The sequence below is a fragment of the Acipenser ruthenus genome, chromosome 25 (assembly GCF_902713425.1).
Source record: "Acipenser ruthenus chromosome 25, fAciRut3.2 maternal haplotype, whole genome shotgun sequence".
Classification (NCBI taxonomy): domain Eukaryota; kingdom Metazoa; phylum Chordata; class Actinopteri; order Acipenseriformes; family Acipenseridae; genus Acipenser; species Acipenser ruthenus.
The window spans coordinates 8,439,414-8,460,118 of NC_081213.1; the positions used below are offsets into that span (position 1 = coordinate 8,439,414).

The 20,705-nt window shown below is 39.2% G+C and overlaps 1 protein-coding gene across 2 annotated transcripts; it reads right to left on the bottom strand.

Annotated features, from left to right (window-relative positions):
* Window positions 1–536: 536 nt before the first annotated feature.
* On the bottom strand, window positions 537–19,270 carry LOC117413864 (protein mono-ADP-ribosyltransferase TIPARP-like). 2 transcript variants are annotated; one of them, XM_059000344.1, is made up of 8 exons: window positions 19,125–19,270; window positions 16,584–16,655; window positions 15,870–16,035; window positions 14,888–15,195; window positions 12,905–13,070; window positions 11,895–12,082; window positions 3,824–4,084; window positions 537–1,835 (listed from the first exon to the last, which is right to left on the bottom strand). In XM_059000344.1, exons 3-8 carry the CDS (start codon window positions 16,005–16,007, stop codon window positions 1,382–1,384), a joined length of 1,515 nt encoding a protein of 504 aa, XP_058856327.1. In that variant the 5' UTR covers window positions 16,008–16,035; window positions 16,584–16,655; window positions 19,125–19,270; the 3' UTR covers window positions 537–1,381. The 2 variants fall into 2 exon arrangements, with proteins under 2 accessions (XP_058856327.1, XP_033879143.1); XM_034023252.3 differs by lacking the exon at window positions 19,125–19,270 and adding an exon at window positions 18,331–18,542.
* Between the last annotated feature and the right edge of the window lie 1,435 nt (window positions 19,271–20,705).

A 20,705-nucleotide genomic window follows, 5' to 3' on the forward strand; every position in this document is an offset into this window, starting at 1 on the left:
AGGGTTTCCCCACACAGCGCGCCGTCAGCGGGGGGCCAACCGAAGCTAAAAATAATAATAATAATAATAATAATAATAATAATAATAATAATAATAATAATAATAATGTAATATTGTCAAAACACTTATCCTTTGAATGAAGTCTTGACAATATTTGCACATGTATGTTATAGATACGTTACCTTGTGAAAGCGATGTGGTACAGTGAAGCAGAATAAGGGAAAAAAGTATTAGTTCAACAGATCAAATCCCCTTCTTAGCTACCGCAGCCGTATTCCAGCATTGACTAGCACTGGTGTGTGCTGGTGGTTTGCTAGGGGGTGACTGTAGATGTGTTAGTATAGGGGGTTGCAGTGTGAATGTTGTAGTCGGTGTAGGGGTGCAGTGTAGATGTGTTAGTCGGTGTAGGGGTGCAGTGTGCATGTGCTAGTCAGGATGTGTCTGTGTGATGAGCATGTATGTTTCCACGCAGAAAACAGGACACAAAGGGCATCTCAATGTACAGAAAAATTCAAGAAGTGATACAACAGATCACCCTTTACTGTATGTAGCAAAGCATGCAGCAGTACAACGGTATTCCTGAGGCTAACAAAGAATCATTTTCAATTGAACAATAGCATACAAACACAGAAAACTATACAAAGTTTAATATTTTAACATTTTAACAAAAACACAAAACATATAGTCTTCTCTGTCACATCACAATTCAAGTCCGGGTAGAGACATGAAAAAGGTGTTGAGAGAAGCCATAATGGTGACATTTATCAGTTTTTCTATTGATTTGAAGGACAATATTGTAGAGATCCAGCTGTAGATGTTTAACCGAGATGGCTCAATTAAACAATCATTGATCTAACAATTGTCCTGGTGCCCCCATGTAGCCAGCTACCCGTCCACACTTTCCAGTTTCTTTTTATTGTACCTGCCAGTACCCCAGCTTAGTCTGCTTGTTACTTAAAATGACGCAAGGAAACAGACGTGAGAAACGTCTGTTCATGATGTGTGCAGTGCTTCTGTGTGCTCTGGAGCTGCTGATCAATACTGAGATTCATTTTTAGGGTCCCCATTCAAAATATGGGCTCTTAGGCACTGAACATGTCCGTGTCACACTCTACTTGGTAAAAACAACGACTGCATTGAATTTTCACACATTTCCTACAAACTACCATTTTATCAGATTCCTAGCCAACAGACCTTTCTGATTGTGAGTGCGTACGTACTGGTTTTACCTATAACTGTATCTGACTAGCAGTGAGCTAGATTGGTGAAGGGTTAATAACACTATGAAAAAGGGCTTATGCATTGCATTAAGAAAATACAATTTGAAGCAAAGAACTTGCAAATATATAGTGATGTTGTGTGCAATAGGGGGTCATTACTTTTAAAATACATTTACAGTGTCTGTAAGCTTTTTGTAGTGAATGAGGAAGTAGGGGTAGCACTGGCAGCTGTCGAAGATCACAAACATTTGGGGTTGTTGCACTTTGTCCACGCAGGAGTTGTAGAGGTCGCTGGTGGGAGAGTCGGGCTCCAGGGGTGGTGGGCGTCGGAAGGACTGTTTCCCGACTGCAGACTTGCCCACAAGAACCATTGCCAGGAACATGTAGCTATGCCCGCTCTTCGACTCGATGGCATACCTGGCAGAGCAGCTGGCGTTCTTTGCAAAGTAGGTGCCCTGTCCGTAATTACTGCCGTGCTTCTGTCCGGAGACACGCGGGTCAAAGTTGTTTTTGCAGATTGACTGGACAGCCTCCTCGGTGGTGCCGTGGAAGAGTGGCAGCTCCAGCTGACTCAGTTCAGCGCTGGATAAGCCCCGAGACATGAACTTCTTTTGGCTAAAAGCAACAATGAAAAAAAAACAACATTTGGATATATTGAATCCATTTCCTTTCGGAATATAAATCAACTGTGTTTAACAATATAACAATGGAGAAAATTGGTTCTTCCTCCATGCAGCCCTTGCTCCTGTCCAGTGAATGCTACTATGAATAAATGCAGAAATTAAAATGTGCTTGTATTATTATTATTATTACACATTTATTTATTTAATGCAGCTACCTGGAGACATGTCCTAGGAATCATCATTTTTATATCTTCCAATACTGTACATAAAATAAAAGCTTGTCTATCCTGACTGGATATGGGATGAGAAACTAAAAAGAAACCACTACATTTTACCTTTTGTTTGGTTTCATACAAAATTTTTCTGGTACTTAACGCCTTTGTAACTCTTGCCGCAAACCATGAGTACTGAACACTGATGAAAGCGCACGTCATTGCTCACAGTTACTAGTAACAGCAGTGTAGTGTGGGATGGGTAGTTTTTAGGGCCTGGCTAGCAATAGAAATAATTATACCAGACTTACATTCCCAGGGACACACAGTGATAAAAAAACAGTTATCCGGAAAACCTTTTTTTTTGTTTTTCAGATGAGTTAATATTTGTAGCTGACAACATTTTAAATTTCTGATCAGTTTTTGAGGTTGTGAAAGCATTGGTTGGATGCGTGTGCCTAAAGCAAAATTGATGGTCGCACTGACAACTTCGGTAGGGGTGCAGTGTGAATGTTGTAGTCAGGATAGGGGTACAGTGTAGATGTGCTAGTCAGTGTAGGGGTGCAGTGTGAATGTTGTAGTTAGGATAGGGGTGCAGTGTAGATGTGCTAGTCAGTGTAGGGGTGCAGTGTGAATGTTGTAGTCAGGATAGGGGTGCAGTGTAGATGTGCTAGTCAAATGAAGGGGTGCAGTGTGAATGTTGTAGTCAGGATAGGGGTGCAGTGTAGATGTGCTAGTCAGTGTAGGGGTGCAGTGTGAATGTTGTAGTCAGGATAGGGGTGCAGTGTAGATGTGCTGTGTGAATGTTGTAGTCAGGATAGGGGTGCAGTGTAGATGTGCTAGTCAGTGTAGGGGTGCAGTGTGAATGTTGTAGTCAGGATAGGGGTGCAGTGTAGATGTGCTAGTCAGTGTAGGGGTGCAGTGTGAATGTTGTAGTTAGGATAGGGGTGCAGTGTAGATGTCCTAGTCAGTGTAGGGGTGCAGTGTGAATGTTGTAGTCAGGATAGGGGTGCAGTGTAGATGTGCTAGTCAGTGTAGGGGTGCAGTGTGAATGTTGTAGTCAGGATAGGGGTGCAGTGTAGATGTGCTGTGTGAATGTTGTAGTCAGGATAGGGGTGCAGTGTAGATGTGCTAGTCAGTGTAGGGGTGCAGTGTGAATGTTGTAGTTAGGATAGGGGTGCAGTGTAGATGTGCTAGTCAGTGTAGGGGGTTGCAGACATGACTAAATTGGGCGTTAACAAACCAGCTGCTTTCCCTACTGAGTGACATGCTAACCCTCACCCTAACCAGCTGCTTTCCCTACTGAGTGACATGCTAACCTTCACCCTAACCAGCTGCTTTCCCTACTGAGTGACATGCTACCTTCACCCTAACCAGCTGCTTTCCTTACTGAGTGACATGCTAACCCTCACCCTAACCAGCTGCTTTCCTTACTGAGTGACATGCTAACCCTCACCCTAACCAGCTGCTTTCCCTACTGAGTGACATGCTAACCTTCACCCTAACCAGCTGCTTTCCTTACTGAGTGACATGCTAACCTTCACCCTAACCAGCTGCTTTCCCTACTGAGTGACATGCTTTGCAGCCAGTGACATGCCCTGACCTCGAAAACAAGGAGAAATGATCTGGAAGTGTAACAGAATCTCATGCAAACTGAATACATGTTCTCAGTAACAACATGTGCCTCTTTCAAAACTGCACATGCGGCTTTAAAATAGGGTCCCATTCACCCCCTTTTCCTCCCTTCCTCCCTTGTTGGATTTCTTACATTGTGTATTTGGTCCACTGGTGCATGTTCTGTATCTGGTAAATGTCAAGGATGATTGCCTCAGACTTTGACAAACTGCTGTGGAAAAGACTGTGAATGCATGCAAAGGCTACCCCCGATTTCAGCACAGGAATCTGGGCGAAAACCTCTTTCCTGGGATGGCCAGGCACCCAGGTGGGAGGTAACCGCCTCTTGGATGGCTTAAGAGGGTCTGGCCCTGACACTACAGGTTGTTTCTTGCTTTCCTCCAGCGGTAATGTCCTGTAAATGGAAAAAACGAGATGTAGATTTAAAACGTTTTGTCTTGTTTCACATGCCCACTCATATGCTAAAAGACTACAGGTATTTAAAGTTGCAATCCCTGCCCGCTTTGATTATCATCATCAAGTAATATGTACAGTAGCATCTTCTAGAAAATACATCCTGCTTGTGATCAAATTTGGGAAAACCCAGACAAAGCATGGGGAAGTGGTTCCGCCACAGTGCCTTGTTGTGAAGTGATAGTAAAATGAGCAATTAGAATCTTGCCAAGTCTGCGCTGAACTCACTGTCCAACCTGTAATAAGTCTCACACGAGTCTGCAGGACTTCAATTGATTAGTTAATTGATGCAGGACATGATCCAGGTATCATGGACCTGATTGCTGGCACGACTGTAGTAATATATTTCAACAAGGAAAACCAGGACTTGGTGCAGAGCAGGGCTGTCAGTTAAGCCTCCAAATAGCAATCGATTAATTGGGCACACAAAATCGAATCGCTCGAATAAATATCAATGATTGTACCGCCCAAATATATTTTCGCTCCATTCCTCCCCCCCCCCCCATGTGATTATTTTAATATCATCACAGTTAAGTAAAAGCTTGTGTATAATAATTGAATATGAGGGGTAATTATGCCTTGGTAGCGTCAGGAGAAGAAAAATAAAAAAACAACAACATTTGCAACAAGCCTAATGCAAGTTTAACATACTACAGGGGTGTTACTAAAATATTGATTTGCTCTTGGATTATTAGGTTCAGGGTCCGGTTGTACTAAATGGATCCGATACTGACGTATTGGATTGCGCTGATCCTGATCTCAGTTTCGGCTCCTGCTTCGATTTTGCTTCAGAGTCGGATCAGAGCTTGATCTGATGTTTTAAAATGGAGGAATTATTTGTAGACTGTAAGATGAGAGCGTGTGTTTCGTGAATGGCAAAATCAGGTTTACTGCTTAGTTTGTGTTTGAATCACATCCTGTTGCAGATTAGGCCTATTGTAATATTCATTTTCATAAAAAAAAAAAACACAAAAAAACACCAATTACATTGCTAAATGAGCCAAATATCTAGGTGTCAACACATTTAACTGTAACAGGGGGAAGTGTTACGTATGTGGGTCTTCACTGAATAATAATGAGTCACACACAGAGCGCTGGTGTCGACACACCGCACAGGCGCACAGATGTAATTACAACACAAGTGCTGACACTGGGGTACCAGCAATGGCAGCCCTAGTGTCACATTTAATAAAGAAAACAAAACAAAACAAAGCTAACCAAAAAAGTTTAGCTTTAATGAGGCGAGCGCTGGCATCATTAAAAAAGACTCCAAGAACCTACACTACGAAACCCTCTCTATACTGTTTGGCATCCCCTAAACTAACCTACTGCTGTTACTCCGGGTCATTGTGACGGTCCTGGCTGAGCAGAGCCTTCACAGGCATCGTCTTGCAGTTGAGGGGTTCTGTAGTAGTTAATCCTGTGGGGCGGACGCTCTCCTCTTCGATGTCTACACCCCTCTGTGTAGCATGGTGGTGCAGTCACCTCAAGCTGTGGTGCAGATGCTTTTTGAGCTCCACACAGCCTCCATGGGCACGCCTCTCAGCCAATCCAGACTTCCCAATCACCTCAGCGCCGGGCAAGCTTACCTGCTCAATTGGTTGCCTAGCAACGCGTCCCAGCTGCACACCTCCGCGCAAGAAATAGCGACAAGGTCCTCCCTGTCACGTAACCAATTCTAAAGAAATAATTCACTCCACATTTTTTTAGAGCTTTGTTTTAATACATTTTTATTTTTTGGTCACCAAAAATATATACTGGAATTATGTCATTCAGTTGCCCCTCATACACAAACAAGATGGACATAACAATTACTAATTACTAAATCTAAAAACCCTTCTAAAAGTATCTATCAATTAGCATGCATATTACAACAATTTCATCCCAAACTCTACTTTTACCGGCCAATTGTGCGCCGCCCGCTGGGAGCTCCCATCCATGGTCGGCTGTGGAACAGCCTGGACTCGAACCGGCGACCTCCAGGCTATAGAGCGCATCCTGCACTCCACACGGAGCACCTTTACCGGATGCGCCACTTGGGAGCCCCCAGGAGCTGTGGGAATTGCCCTTAAATATATATTTCTAAAAACGTTGAGGTTTTCCCACAATTTAAATACGTAAGACAAGTACAGCTTTGCTATTAAAATGATACTAGTACTGTGTTGGTAAAAGGTGTTTAGAAAAAGTCTGTGTACAGACAATAATGTAAACACCAAGCTACAGACAGTGAGTTCCAAACTTTAAACATGTTCCTGTTGTTTGTAGATAAAACTAAACTTTATTAGGATTATATTGTGTTATAAAATAATTGATGTTATTGTGTTTTAGGTATCATATTACGATAATGTTTGTTATGGTAATTGTTTATTTACTGTGTTTACAAATGTTTAGTAAAACTAAAGTTTTTGGAACATTGCAACACTTTCAGTAATAAAATACAAATCGAGATGTGAGAGTCTATTTAAACACTTACAATTACTTTAAATAAACGATATACCCTGATTAATTTTGCATAATAATTGTGTAAAGCGTGCTTGGTAAAAAAAATTTTTTTTATTGATGTCTATATTTATTTGCACAAGGTCACATTGTTTTTGTACAGATATACAGAGATGCCAACATTTGAAAATGGAAATCCTAGCACCTGGTGAGCGAAGCATCAAGAAAACCCTAGCAAACCCTAACCATGCCCGCTTCACGCACTTAAGGAGAAAATCAATCAATACCCAACAATATAATGCTTAGACAGAAATGTAACTCAGAGCTAATTATTTAATTGTCATCAAAATACAGGTTTTATTAAAATCATAGTTTTATGTCTGTGCCCCAGTAAGACCTCTTTCTTGACCGTGACTCAAATTACAGCTTTTCAAAAAACAGGAGACAAGGAGATTCAGCATACATTTTTCACAGTACAGAGTATTTATTGTTTATGTACAAGGAAGTATATGCATTAGCATCTCTGAACCAATAAATACATTTCTTACTACTGCATATATATATATATATATATATATATATATATATATATATATATATATATATATATATATATATAAAATCACAAAACTGTACCTAATACTATAACTTAAAGTTGAACTAAAATATTGGCATATAAGCTAGTCTTGGCAATTCTCAATCTAGAAACTAAGCAGAAAAGGCATTCAATTTCAGCCAAAAAAAAAAGATTTTTATCACTACAGATTATTATGCTAAGGATACAAAAATGTAAACTAAAGTACACAATTCAGTGTCGGTGATGGCTGGTCAATGTTATGGCTTATTCACATATGTAACTTAGTATAAGTGGCACTCTTGCACTTCATCAGTACAGACTTATTGTACACAGCTTCATAGCATTTCTTTTCCACAGACAAGAGCTTCAGCTTCTGTACACAAATAGCTTCTAGGGTTTTCCTAGATAGATTTGGGCGGAACTCTGTTTGAACTTTACGCACAATGCTGAATATTCTCTCTGTGTCTGCATTGCTGTGGGGTATTATCAATATAGTTAGCATCACCATGGCCAACAATGCAAACTTTGGGTGGCTTGTTACAGGATTGAAGATCCTCCCTATCTTGTACCAGGAAACATCTGCCCTGTCTGACCGAAGAATATCTTCAGGAATGTTCTCTACTTGGTATGCAACAAACTCATTTTCCAAATGATTGAGCCTATCAACTGAGACCAAATCAAATCTTCTGACAAAATACATCACAGATTCAAATTTGACATTTGCCCTTTGACTGATGTCAGCCACTTCTGCATGTTTTAAGAGCTCCTCATGCAATGGCAATTTGCTGGTAATATAAGAACTGGCCTCTGCGTAATACTCTCTGACAGAGTTAAAAAATATATTTTTCTCCTCTTTAGAGAGCTTCCCTGCCTCCTTGCATTCCTCTAAGTACTGTCTGGTTTTGGTGCCAATCACTAGATCTTCTCTGTCCCTCTGATTCTTTCTATCCCTTACATTAATTGTGATTGTAGACCTCACACTAGTGATTACTACAGGCTTAATGAATTTGCTGAGAAGGAGTAAATGCAAGGAATCCAATTCTCGTTTTAGAACCTGAATAAATGGCTCTTCTCTCTGCAGAAGTGCATTTAAGCCCTCAAAACATGGTAAGGAGGCTTGGAGAAACAGACAGGTTAGCTTCACTAGGGGATTTTCTAGGCTGCGCTGTATTCTACAGAACCTGGTGTCTGGCTTGCCAGCTGGTATTGTAGGTTTTACACCACTCTTCTTGCTAACAACTATCTTCTCCTTCAACCTTTCTGAAAAACAAGCAATAGATTTTCTAAGTCTACAGATAGGTATCTTATACTTCCATCCTTTGTATACAATACTTATGTTATTATTTTACTGTAATCTTCATTTTGACAGTTAATCATTAGTAATGTAGTGTTAGTTTGCATTAATTAATATTGCTGACCTTTGTAATACTAGAAAATACATATAGACTGTACAGAGACTACGTTTAAAAACAAATATTAAAATAAAACTAAAATGTAATTTCACACAAATAGAAAAAAATAGAAGCTACTATTTTTAAAAGAAAGATCAGTGTAACTACTCTTTTTAAAATCTTCCATTATAATAGACTAGACTGTACTAACAGATTAAATGGTACCTTGATTAGTTGCAGAAGACACCTTACCAGCCTTCAATTTCACACTGCCAGTATCATTGAACAATTCACTTGAGGTCACAACTGGGATTACCAATAATTGAAAGCACATTACCATAAGACGTTTTCACAAACAAACGTACAATTGTCTAAAAAAAGTACAAGTCAAACACAAAATGTATTTTCTGATTAAATTAGGTACAAATGATTTGTTTTCCATGTGCATAAATACACACCAAACAAACAAGGCATTTTGAAAATAAATCTAATCTGGCAGCACAAAATAGTTACACATACTTTTACTAGCTTCTGCCACTGCAGAGGATGGCTTGCGTGGATGACCTTTAGTCATGGCTGGCTCACTAGACTTGGCTTTATTAACTACTTTGCTGGGACCTGATGAAATGCAGAAAACAATTACCATTCATTATTGACCATCAAACTAAAAAACACTGCTTTAAAATGATATAATACAGTATAATGAAAGCATAGTTTAGGTCTATACCTTTGTTTACTTTGCAGAATTCCACTAGTGCTGGCCACTGCTGCAGCAATCTGTCAATACACTTGCCCAGGCTGAGCCACCTACAGTAATTCATGGAAAAGGCAAGACATCGCCTTTATTTAAATAAAATCAAATGGTACGTATGGTATTACACTGCGCTGCTAGGAACTACAACCAAACTATTTTAATAATTTATCGACACATTAAATCAGAAACGGTATTTAGTATGGTCGCTCTGACCTGGATTAATTAGAATGCTTTTCTAGAAAGCGGTTGTGTGTGTAGACAGGGACTTAACGTCCAATACTTTTCACATATACACATACAAGTTATTCTTAAACACAATCCTGGTGTTCACATGTTTCAGAATCTTTCTTGCTTCGGTGCCACACAAGTCCTGGCACTGTTTCAACTGCTTGTGCCGCTTGCCACTCTTGTCTAGATAGTAATATATGTCAATCAGGAGTTCGTCGATTCTTGCTGGTAATCTCTTTGCAGCCGACTGGGCAGCAATGTGAATTAAATGACAGGGACAACCCTGTACATGGACAGAATTGTTCTCCATTTTTACATAGGCAGCTACACCTTTATGTACACCCAGCATTACAGCTGCATTATCTGCTCCAAATGCAAAACAATTTTTTCCACGGTATTTCAAATGACTTCAATACTGTATCCACAGTCTCAAAGATATTTTCTCCGGTTGCCGATATACCCTCGCATGATGGTAAAGCAAGCAGCTGCGTTTACCACTTTGCCAATTTCTTCACTGAAGTAACGTATTACAACTGGGTACAACTGAGTCTCGATGTCACTACTGCCGTCGGTTGCAATGGCAAAAAAATTACTTTTCAAAACCGAGGCCTGTTCAGTAGCTGAAAGATATGCTAAAGTTTCAACGATTGCTGTCGTTTTGCTCCTCGCACAGTCATACTTGGAAGCAATTTTACTATCAGGAAAAGCCACTTTCACAAGTGGGCCTATGTGATCTGCAACAGCAATTGGTAAATTGTGTTCTAAAATGAAGTTCGTAAAAAGAGTCTCCGCTTTAATCATCCGTTTTAAAAAAAACAATCCAATGATCTATTTTCTTGAGCTCCCCGTGAATTTCTCTCGTGTTTCAAAGTTCTGACGTGTTCATCATTATCATTTATTCCCCCATGCTTGACACTTAAAGCGCACCTGCAGTACTCACAGTAAGCATGATGTTCTGATATCTTACTTTTTTTTATGAATGTATACTTCTTGGTGTAATCCTCTTTGAACCTTTGTGAATTCAGCCGCGGTCTTTTTTGTGTTGCCATTTACTTTATTAAAAATTCAATGAAAAAGTTGCCATTTGCTTGCTGCCGAGGTGCTTTTTGTTATATCTTGGCCGTCCAATCACTGATCGTCTTTGTTTGTTTTTTTCATAGTGGCAAAGCCTTGACTACCGTGCATGTCCCATTATAAATGGTCTAGGTACTGTGTTTTTTTTTTTTAAACCACAAGCCAATCACAGCGCGTGAATCAGATACAAAAATGGGAACGCGGAAACACACACCATCATTAACACATGAGCACTGACGCAAGACTAAATAAAAAAAAAAAAACGTATTTTTTTTAACTTGGCCCGTATCACCGTAGCAGAGCCTGAAAACCCTAGTTGCTACTGCCAAACCGTAGCAGTTGGCATCTCTGGATATATAATATACACACATATATAAAAGCACATAAAGGGTGTTTTGCTGTAGTGGTTTACTATTTCAGTTTAATAAGAAAATATAAATTGCCGTAGACAAACCTCAGTGCAATGACATTAGTAAAAAAACACAGAGCTAGGGTGACTCCAAACTTAAAACGTTTTCCTGTTGTTTACATAAAATAATGTGTTTCGGATACAGTAGCCTGGATTCGCATTGTTTAATGAATGCAATGCTGCTCTATCTCTGTCCATCTGTTTGCAATTTCTTCGTAACATTACTCTGCTCTCAGGCTGTATACTGATTTGACAGCCGTGGTCTTTAAACTATGTGCCACGTACAGTTCGCTTCTGATTGGTTAGTTTCCCTAGTTACGGCGCATGCAGCTCCAGGATTGGATCTAGATTACGGATCAGTGGAGCCTGATCCAGATCCGCTTAGTAAAACACCTTCTCATGATCTGGCTCCAGTGATCCCGGATCTGATCCTGCTTTTTGATCCTGTCAGTACAACCAGCCTCTGAAATACAGATACACAGGAGCAGCGAGGTTGAGTGGGGCTCCTAGGGGAGAGGTGTGGGGTTTGGCCTCCACTTCGCTAGATTACCAGCTACAGCTGAACGAGGTGTAACTGACAAGAGTCAGAAGTCATGCACACAGGTAGGCTAACACGAGTCAACTGTCATAAGTTGAGAAGAATTTGGACCGCAAGCTTCATCACAATCTGATGAGCGGTTAATGGATATACATAACAAATGCAAGTTTGACTTACAGACTCAAACCGAGGAGAGCTCAACCAATGTAAGGCAGACCTAGACTCTGATTCTCTGTAGACCTTGTGCTAAAGAAACAAGCGTATGTACAAACGCATTGCCTTTGCCTGGGACATGCATCCCAAGGGGCAGTTGATAAACAAATCAAATGTTAAAAACTCACTTTATCAGGGGCCACAGCTCCGTGTCTGATATAAGCTGTGGCCGTCGCCGCACCTCCCTGGTGAAGTTTGTTTTGATGTTGCACTGAGTGTACTTTTTCAGGTCGACGTTATACAGGTTTCCATTCAGCATGAAGGCTTGGTTCCACATGCCCTTCTCAAAAGCTGCCTCTAGTTGGCTGACTACTGGCTGTGTAGGAAAAAGGAAAACAAAGCGTGTGTCAGTACCACGCATACACCATGCCTATAAATACAAAACTACACCCTAAAGCATTATTAGGCTATGTATCACTTTAGAGATTAAGATATAACCGTGTCCCATGAAAAGGTTGGTTACCGTGACTAATTTACATTACAGCATAGTTTCATCAAATTGAACACATGGGCCTTTATTTTCCACAGTATGCAATTATGTGGGCTATTTTCCCACAGGGGTAAAATATAAAAACATATGCGACTGTCTGTATGCATTAACAGCATCATTAACAAGTTTCATCACAGCCGGGTGAGCAGTTCTCTAGATGCAAACAGAATGTTACCGCCCTTGAATGGTATTTAGTTGAGGACTGTGGAGTATGGTACAAAATGAAAACATTTGATTATGGAGTATAGTACAAGATGAAACATTTTTAGGGTCCATTGCCTGGTCGTTTGGGGAGACTGTGATTGACCATGGGGTAAATATAAAAGGGTGGTGACTGTGGGCGGTAGAGGGCTGTCAACTTATATTGTTTACGATTGACTGAAAGGTGAGTGAAATGTGTGTGTGGCGGGGACATAAATTACAGCCTTTTAAGCATGTCCAGCTTTTAAATGGAGAAAAAGACAACACGTTGATGGTCACATCACTTCTGAAGCTTTGAGTTTGATCATGTGAAAAGCATTGCAGTAGGCGGATTTACTGTAGTGACGTCTCTTTGAAAATCACAATGCTCTCCACATTACAAATCTGATCTGACACACAAGATTGTAGGTCTGTGAGAAACTCAGCCGCAGTTTTTGCCTCCTTTACCTCTTTGTACAGTTTCCATTTCCCCAGCTCTTGCCAGTAGAGGTTCCACTTTGTCAGGAAGTGTGGATTCAAATCAGTATTGCTGGTGGTGGCCAGCCTTCGCACTTTGTTGTAACTCCAGTTATTTTGAGGTATCAGGGTGTTGAGGTCTAACTTGGAGAATGCACTAAATATAAAAACTGTATGTTAGGAACACACTGAACAGCCCACAGATCAGCACAGCCTGCAGGCACTGAAGGGACATGGAGAAGTCTGCTACATTGTGAGGTTCGTCTTCACTCAAGCAACAGAGAGTCCCAGCTGTATGAATCTGAATCACTTCATGTCCTTTAGTTACCGGACAGTCAGTCAATAGAGTAGAGGCATTGAGGTACATGACACAGGTGGAAGGGCAGGTGCATCCAGATTAGGGATGAGCATTTCTGTATATTTTCATGACCGTATACACGTAATTTATTAAACAATTAAACAAGCACACTATTATATTTTACATCAATGTGCCACTGGCAAAGACTAATGATTATAATACCAACATTCAAGTAATACATACAAATAAAAAAAACACATTCGCTGTACTAGTTGTCATTGCTTCGATAGGTAGCTCTTTTTATAAACAGAAGTATAATACAAGCACAGTATGCATAAAGCACAACTTCTGGATAATTTCCCAACAGGAAAGGATCCCAAGGCATTATTGCAAGGGGAGTATTTTTAACATCAGGTATAAAGATTACGTTTACAATTAGGCATGCTTAAAATTCAAAGGTATAGCACAGCACACAGTCACACTAAAGAATCAACATGTGCAGTTAACATATTGAATGACTGGTGAAATACAATTCAAAGTTGCTGCAGTATGGCCACTGTTTTGTCATTTCAAATCTTTTCACAAAACAAACATTAAACTTTAAAGCCGCAGTGTCCAGTGCAAACCCACACCATGAAAAGCCACATGTGTAGTTGAAAAACGCTAAAATATAAGTCACTACATTTAAAAAATATATAAACACGTGACATTTTTGGTCCACTAAGATAAAGGGCTCTACATAATCTCTGTAGGTAAGAAACTGAAGTGTCCCGTGTGCAAACACAACACGAAATAATTAATTAACATCCAAAGTAGCACTAAAGCATTAAAATGTTCAAGATAAAAAAATGGTGTCTGAGTTACAAGCTCTTGCAGTGTTTAATTTAAACAAATTTTAACAGGACAGCGTAGTAAATCAGACTGCAGAGTCTGTCTCATCTGATCCGAAACTGCCGTTATCTGAACTGAACCTGTCTTAGTAATCTGAACCGAAGATAACCCTAACCCTAACCCTGAATCATTCAATGCACACACTACAATTTAGATACGTTTATAACCAAAAAATCCACTCAACCCTGTCCTTTTATTATAACATGGCTTTACAATACATTTTAAAGTTCTGCGTCAATGGTTGTCATTTCATGGTTATTAAGGAAGGGCTATGCTAATATTTCAGATATCACGCATCATCAGTACGCGCCATCAATGTGTGTAAGATTTCAGAATTATATAACAGGAACATTCTAATGCATGGCCATCTGGGTTTACAGCTGATGTAACTGCAGCCGTGCATTTGTCCGAGGGCAGTAAAATCTAATTATTTATTAAATGTTCCCATTAAGATTCCCTCATAGCACAAAACAGATTTGCTAATATGATTGTTGTATTAATATTTGTTTTACGGCTACTCTGCCTTACTCAGCAATGCGACCGTCAGAATAGCTCCACTGTAATATGAACTTCATTCAATGTAAAACAAAACGTGCCTGCTAAAAGTATGAAAAAAAGTAGTTCTCAGAGTGGGTTTAAGACAACATTACTTCAATAGCTTATAGTCAAATTAACAAATAACAAAATACTTAACACTTAACATGGTATTAAGCTTGTTAAAAAAAACTGTAACTGTAAAAAAAAACATAGAAAGCTGTCTGTTACACAAAGCTTGACCAACTAACCTGTGCTGTCTTTGGACTAAGTCCTCTTCTCCCCCAGCATTCTCACAGCTCAGGGTGATGTCTGTTTTGTCAGGGTTGCAAAACAGGGCCTCCAGATGTTTCTGTCCGAGCTCGGATACGTTGACCCAGTCCCTGGAGAGTGTCTGCCGCAGCTGCCAGTGATAGGGGCGTGGAGTGTGGTGTTGCTGGCACTCCTCCCCGAGGAGGCAGTGCCCAGTGAGGAAGTCATCACAGATAAGAACACCATCCTTGTGGTGAGTGTGGAAAGGGACATGCCCTTGCCAACACAACCGAGCTTTTACATCTTGCTACAACAGAGGAGACACGACAAACATAACAATTATTTGTGTTCTGATAAATGTCATCTTGGCAAGTTTTGTAACTGAAACCCAGGCCTAGGGTGTAAGAGATTTATATCAATGGATTGTGTTATGTATCATGATTTTTCACTGTTTTCACAATGTACCCATTGTTTTTCAGGTAAGCATTTTAATATTTCAGAATATTTCAGTACTATGTTTAATTGTGAAATATCGTGAAACACTGAAATGCTATGGAATAAGCCATTTATACCATGAAAAATAAATACAGCCCTAATCACGATACAAGATCAAGAGCACTAAACAGCTGTGTGGAGTCCACCCAGTAGTTCCTGAAGCAAGAATGCATGTGATTTATACTTTGTGTGAATGCACGATCCCCCTATAATTTAAGATTGGCCTTTTCACAGTTCGATCCAATTTATTTGATGAGCCATGCATTTGATATTTTTTTTAAAATGGCACCAGATATGTTAACAGCAAGCCTGTCAATGAATCCGAGCAAACTTGGATGTGACGTGTCAATGACGTTTCCTCAAAGAAAATGAATAACATCAAACACCATCAAAGCACAAGACTGGGTGCAGGGCTAGTACGAGTTTCAAGCCGTTAGTCTTGTTACACCCCCAATGGCTGGCTGCTCATGTCTAACTAAGTCTCACCTGGGCACTAGCTCTAGATCTCTTCACTGGAGGTTTCTGGGCTGGGTTACACTGGGAGCTGTCTGGTCCCTCCCTTCCAACCAGCTGCCTCTTGAACAACCTTCTTTGGCATCTTTTAGAGCTGGTGGTATGGTCCATGGTTTCATATAGAACGTAAAAAGGATCGCTATTGCAAAAGAATGAAAAACACAACTCGTTTTTGTTTCAAAATGCCAACGGAATATGTTTGAATGCTTGGAACATTAAAAGGCGGAATCAACCTAAAAATACACCTTGTTGGGTTAATTTCCTGATCTACAGGAGAACACCTCCGAATACACCACTGCGTTAACAAATACTCATGCATCTGTACTAAAGTGGAGGTAGCTAATAAATGATCTTGCCTGTCGTGCACTTCCATGCCCTATATAGGACTCAAATGTGCAGTGTTGAAAGAAACACATGTGCATTTTCATTTAAACAAAGGTGAAAGATACTAACTTCAGAGATAGCATACAATTATGATCCTGAAATCTGGTTTCAACAGCTTCTATCAGCCTGCATTTCATTGTGGTTCAGACTATTGGGGTCTGGATTAGCGAGAGTCTACTTTACATGTAGGCTATATTATAAAGCACTTCTGGAAACTTTAATTGGATGTCTCATAAATCCCGGAAATTGCATGGGTGCTATATTCTTTCATTGATTCCCCTGCAGCTATACAACAATGCTTACCTATTTCCTGTCACTTCGATACTCTAGCCTCGATCTGTCGGCTCCCCTTTCCACTCTGCCTTCTCCAGTTTCCTATAAGGGATGAATATTCATATTCAGAAATCTCATCATGTTAATAAAGTTAGGGAAATCACCCTGGATTCCAGAAACCCAAACTGTCCCAGTGCTGTAAAATACTAATACATACCCAGCTGACCAATCCCAGGTGGGTAAAGGCTGATCAAAACAACCATACCTCCTACTTAAAAGAATAAACATATATATATCATGTTTTCTGTTTTTCATGCAGCTTATTCAGTCATACTTTCTTTTGGCAAACTGGAGAGGAGCGACGGGAGTACAAGTACAACATCTTTTGAAGCATTGATGACTAATTTCAGAACAGCAGAGGGAGTTTTCAGCAAATTCCCTCAGTTCTAAGAGACTATTATTTTCACTTTCAATCTGTCAATTACTTTTATAAAGCTTAAAGGAATGCTACCCAAGACACAGCTTTCTAAACTATTTTACATTTAGTAACATCTGCATTCCCTTATTAAGTTGTGCCTCTTCTTTTAGCTAAATATCCCAGTTTAAAAGAAGACGAAAAAAAACAATGAAAGGTCATGAAACAGATATAATCACACAAAGTGTTATTATAGCATACTTTTTGTACTTTGCTGTACTAAATATAATATGTCATGTCTTACTAATACAGCATAATGAAAACTGGAGTCCTGTATCACTGTGAATGTGATTAATATATATATTAATTGGGGAAAGGTGTGTGTCTCACTGACAGGGTCATTTAGCCAACGGAATAGAACTGAGTTTTACCACAGGAAGTGATATCATACCACGATGAAGGATGCTGTAGATCTACAGGGGCTCAATTGCTTTATTATTGGTAGCTCTGGAACCCAGGACCAATTTATCCTACCCCTCACTATAAACTGACTTCCAGTACAGCAGGGCCCTTCCTGAACCTCAGACGCAGTCTATGATGTGGAAAGGGTCCTACTACATGTTACACAGGAAGTGAATTTATTGTGTTGTGTCATTTAAAAGCAGCAGCATTAGGATCCGCCGATGTTTAGACCAATGAAATAGACCCCATCATTGCAAAGACATGCTTAAACAAGAGTGTAACATCTTAACTAAAAACATTTTTAAATGATCTTCTTCTATACTGACGGTTGCTGGTGCTTTCCATGCAGTACCACTTGAGCAGGCAATTCAAGCCATCAGTTCCTCTACTTGATTGATTATGTCAGTAACATTCATTTCCTGCATTCAGTATCATGGCAATTCCTCAAGGCTTTTCAACCAGGACTCCCTCAAACTTTAGCGTCATGAACTGGGCAGAGGGGGGAAATACTGAATCAATATCTATTCCAAGAACCTCAGCATTAGTAATTAACAACTCAAGTCCCTCTCCTGAAACCTGGTGATTGGAGTACACTCAGGAGACCCAGACTGCATGCTCCTACACTACATGCAGCAATAGAAAAGAATTAGTTGTTATGCTGTTCAGTAATCACACCCGGTGTTTAACTTTTATGATTGCGTTATTATAAATACAGTTGTTTAACACCTTCAGAGTTGCTAAGGTGTCGATGAATTGAAGAAGAAATGTCCTAATTTTTCACAACGGAAATATGGTGTAACCCTGCACAAACACTGTTCACGTTTTTCATAGAAAACTGTCCAGAAGTATAAATTATATATCTATCAGAAACATTATACTTAGTACCGTAGGCCTACTTACCAGAACCGGAAACCCAGATTTAAAATAAATCTGAGGGATGAAAATGCCAAACTTGTGTTTCGACCAGAACAGTTAAATTTTTCTTTTTCTGTAGAAACAGAAACTGAAACAGAAATGAAACGCTACTGTTTTAATTGTAGGTGTTGTGTTCTGCTTTGTCCACGTGGTGAACCCTTGAAGCTACAGCAAGCTTGCGTGAATAACATAGTATTAAACGACGGCCTTGTAGAGTCTGCTGAAAGAGATGTTTTGTAATGTGCAAGCGGTGTGTTTAAAGATGAAGAAACTGGGGGGCAAAATCTGTAACCAAAAATACTAGCGCTAATGGCTCATATCAGTGCCTAACTAACTGTACCCTGTCCCATTTACAATATTACAACACTACCTTTGCAGTTATGTGTCTTGCTCTTGAAAATTAAACATCATGTAATTTTACAGAACAGAAAGTGATATTGATATTTAAATCATTTACATGCAAATACATTTAACTGTAAAATTAATAAATACATAAATAAATAAATAAATAAATAAACGGTTGGTAAGATTATTATTATTTTATATGAACCGTACAGAAAAAAAAAAAAAAACTATTTCAGCCGTTTTTTAAGTTTGTGTTTTGAACTGATAAAACACAAAACGACGCTTTTTCGGCAAACGATAAACACAATAAAGCATCGTTTTAAATGCGACGCAATATTTTTCTTCAACTCGCGTGTTTGTTTAATCAGCCTACACACACACACACACACACACAAAAGTATTTTTTTTTTTTTTTATATTTATTTGTTTTATACCTTTTGTATCCGACGTTTACTCGATGCTCCGTCAGTTGAAAACAAGACTGCTCTGATGCTGTACCATCTGCAGACCAACTAGAATTGTAGCGGTATTTTATTTATTTATTTATTTGTTTATTTGTTTATTGTCGATTTGGACTGAACGGCTTTTTTGCTCAGTAATACGTTCGAGTTAGGACGTGACAGACACATCTTGAGAACAGTCCCGTCTATTGAGACCATCAGAATCTATCCACAATATTAAAAGTCCATACATTTACGCTGTATTGAATTTGACACTATGCAAAGGCTACACAACACTATAACGCAAGCCTAGTTCCCAATGAGGGAGTGGGGGGTCATTCTGCTTTTGGAACACAAAAAGTAAATGAGAAAGATGAGAAATTATTCAGGAAATGTACATATTATTTGTTTATTTATTCTGCATTGAGCAAACATTTGTCATGGCTAATGTATCTTCCTTTAAAGTTGGCTTTAAGTAGTGAAAATTCTGCAATTTTTTGTATAACATACCGTGCAAAATAAAATAATAATTCACCATTATTATAAAAACAAAATGTCCTTATTTAAAATATAAAATAAAAACATGGCGCGCAAATTAAGCTTAAAACCCAGAGATAAACAGTATTTTAAAAAAGTGTACAATTACAATTTGTCATACAACATTCATTCAAATACCATACAACATGACTTGATTTGAATACAAACATGTGTAAACTAATGTAGCCACTTTAAAACAAACGCAAACAAAACCTATTTCAACCGTTAGATAGGTGCAGTTCATATTGGAATTTCAGTTGTAAATTTGGAAAGTGGTCTGTAGAGAGAATTTACAGAGGAAGTAGGTGGGTGGGGGAGGATACAGAAGACAATTTTTACTAAATGTACTAAATTTTTACAATGGTAGTTCCATTAAAGGGAAATGTAGTGGTGTTGATTCGAATGCTTCGTAAATGTTCCAAAAAGCGGTCTGCTAAACGCCTTTTAGTTTCCCCAATGTACAGTGTGTTGCATTTCTTGTAGATAACGCAGTACACTATTCACATTCTATTCTGACATAATCAGACATCATCCACAGAATTCTTGAAAAAATAAATAAAAAAGTTTACTGCACTGTTTACTTTTCTTTCTACACGGCTGAAGAAGGGCTTTTGTCTGAAATGTCCTGAAATAAATGATTTATTAATCATTTAAACTTTTGATAAACACTGTAGTTATTCCTCCTTTCAAACAACCCTACAGAACAAGGAGGCTCCCAACACTCTACTTATGATGGGGTTTCTCAGAACAGGTAACATATGAAAACAACAGAATTTTGTTATGGTTTTCCTTTTTCTTTCTTGAATGTTGCTGTTTTGCTGAGTCACCTTTACAAATGAAATCGTCAATCTCAATGGAACTTTTCCCTGATTAAACTAAAGCAATGACGTGCATGGACACCAAAGAAACGAACTTACTCCATGTACCACTAGGTGGGACTGTCGTTGCAAAATCAAGCTTCACCGCTTGTCAATGATGAAACGATTCATTTCTCAATAGCCCTCCCCACACTCTTCTGTGTGCACGTGTCCCAGAAAT

What these genes read in the sequence shown, in the direction of transcription:
- LOC117413864 (XM_059000344.1), bottom strand. Translation starts at nt 16,007, where the DNA reads ATGGACCATACCACCAGCTCTAAAAGATGCCAAAGAAGGTTGTTCAAG. An exon ending in AATGGAAACTGTACAAAGAG is followed by an intron (nt 12,083 to 12,904) that starts GTAAAGGAGGCA and finishes TTTCCTACACAG; the next exon opens with CCAGTAGTCAGCCAACTAGA. An exon ending in GAGCTGTGGCCCCTGATAAA is followed by an intron (nt 4,085 to 11,894) that starts GTGAGTTTTTAA and finishes TTCCATTTACAG; the next exon opens with GACATTACCGCTGGAGGAAA.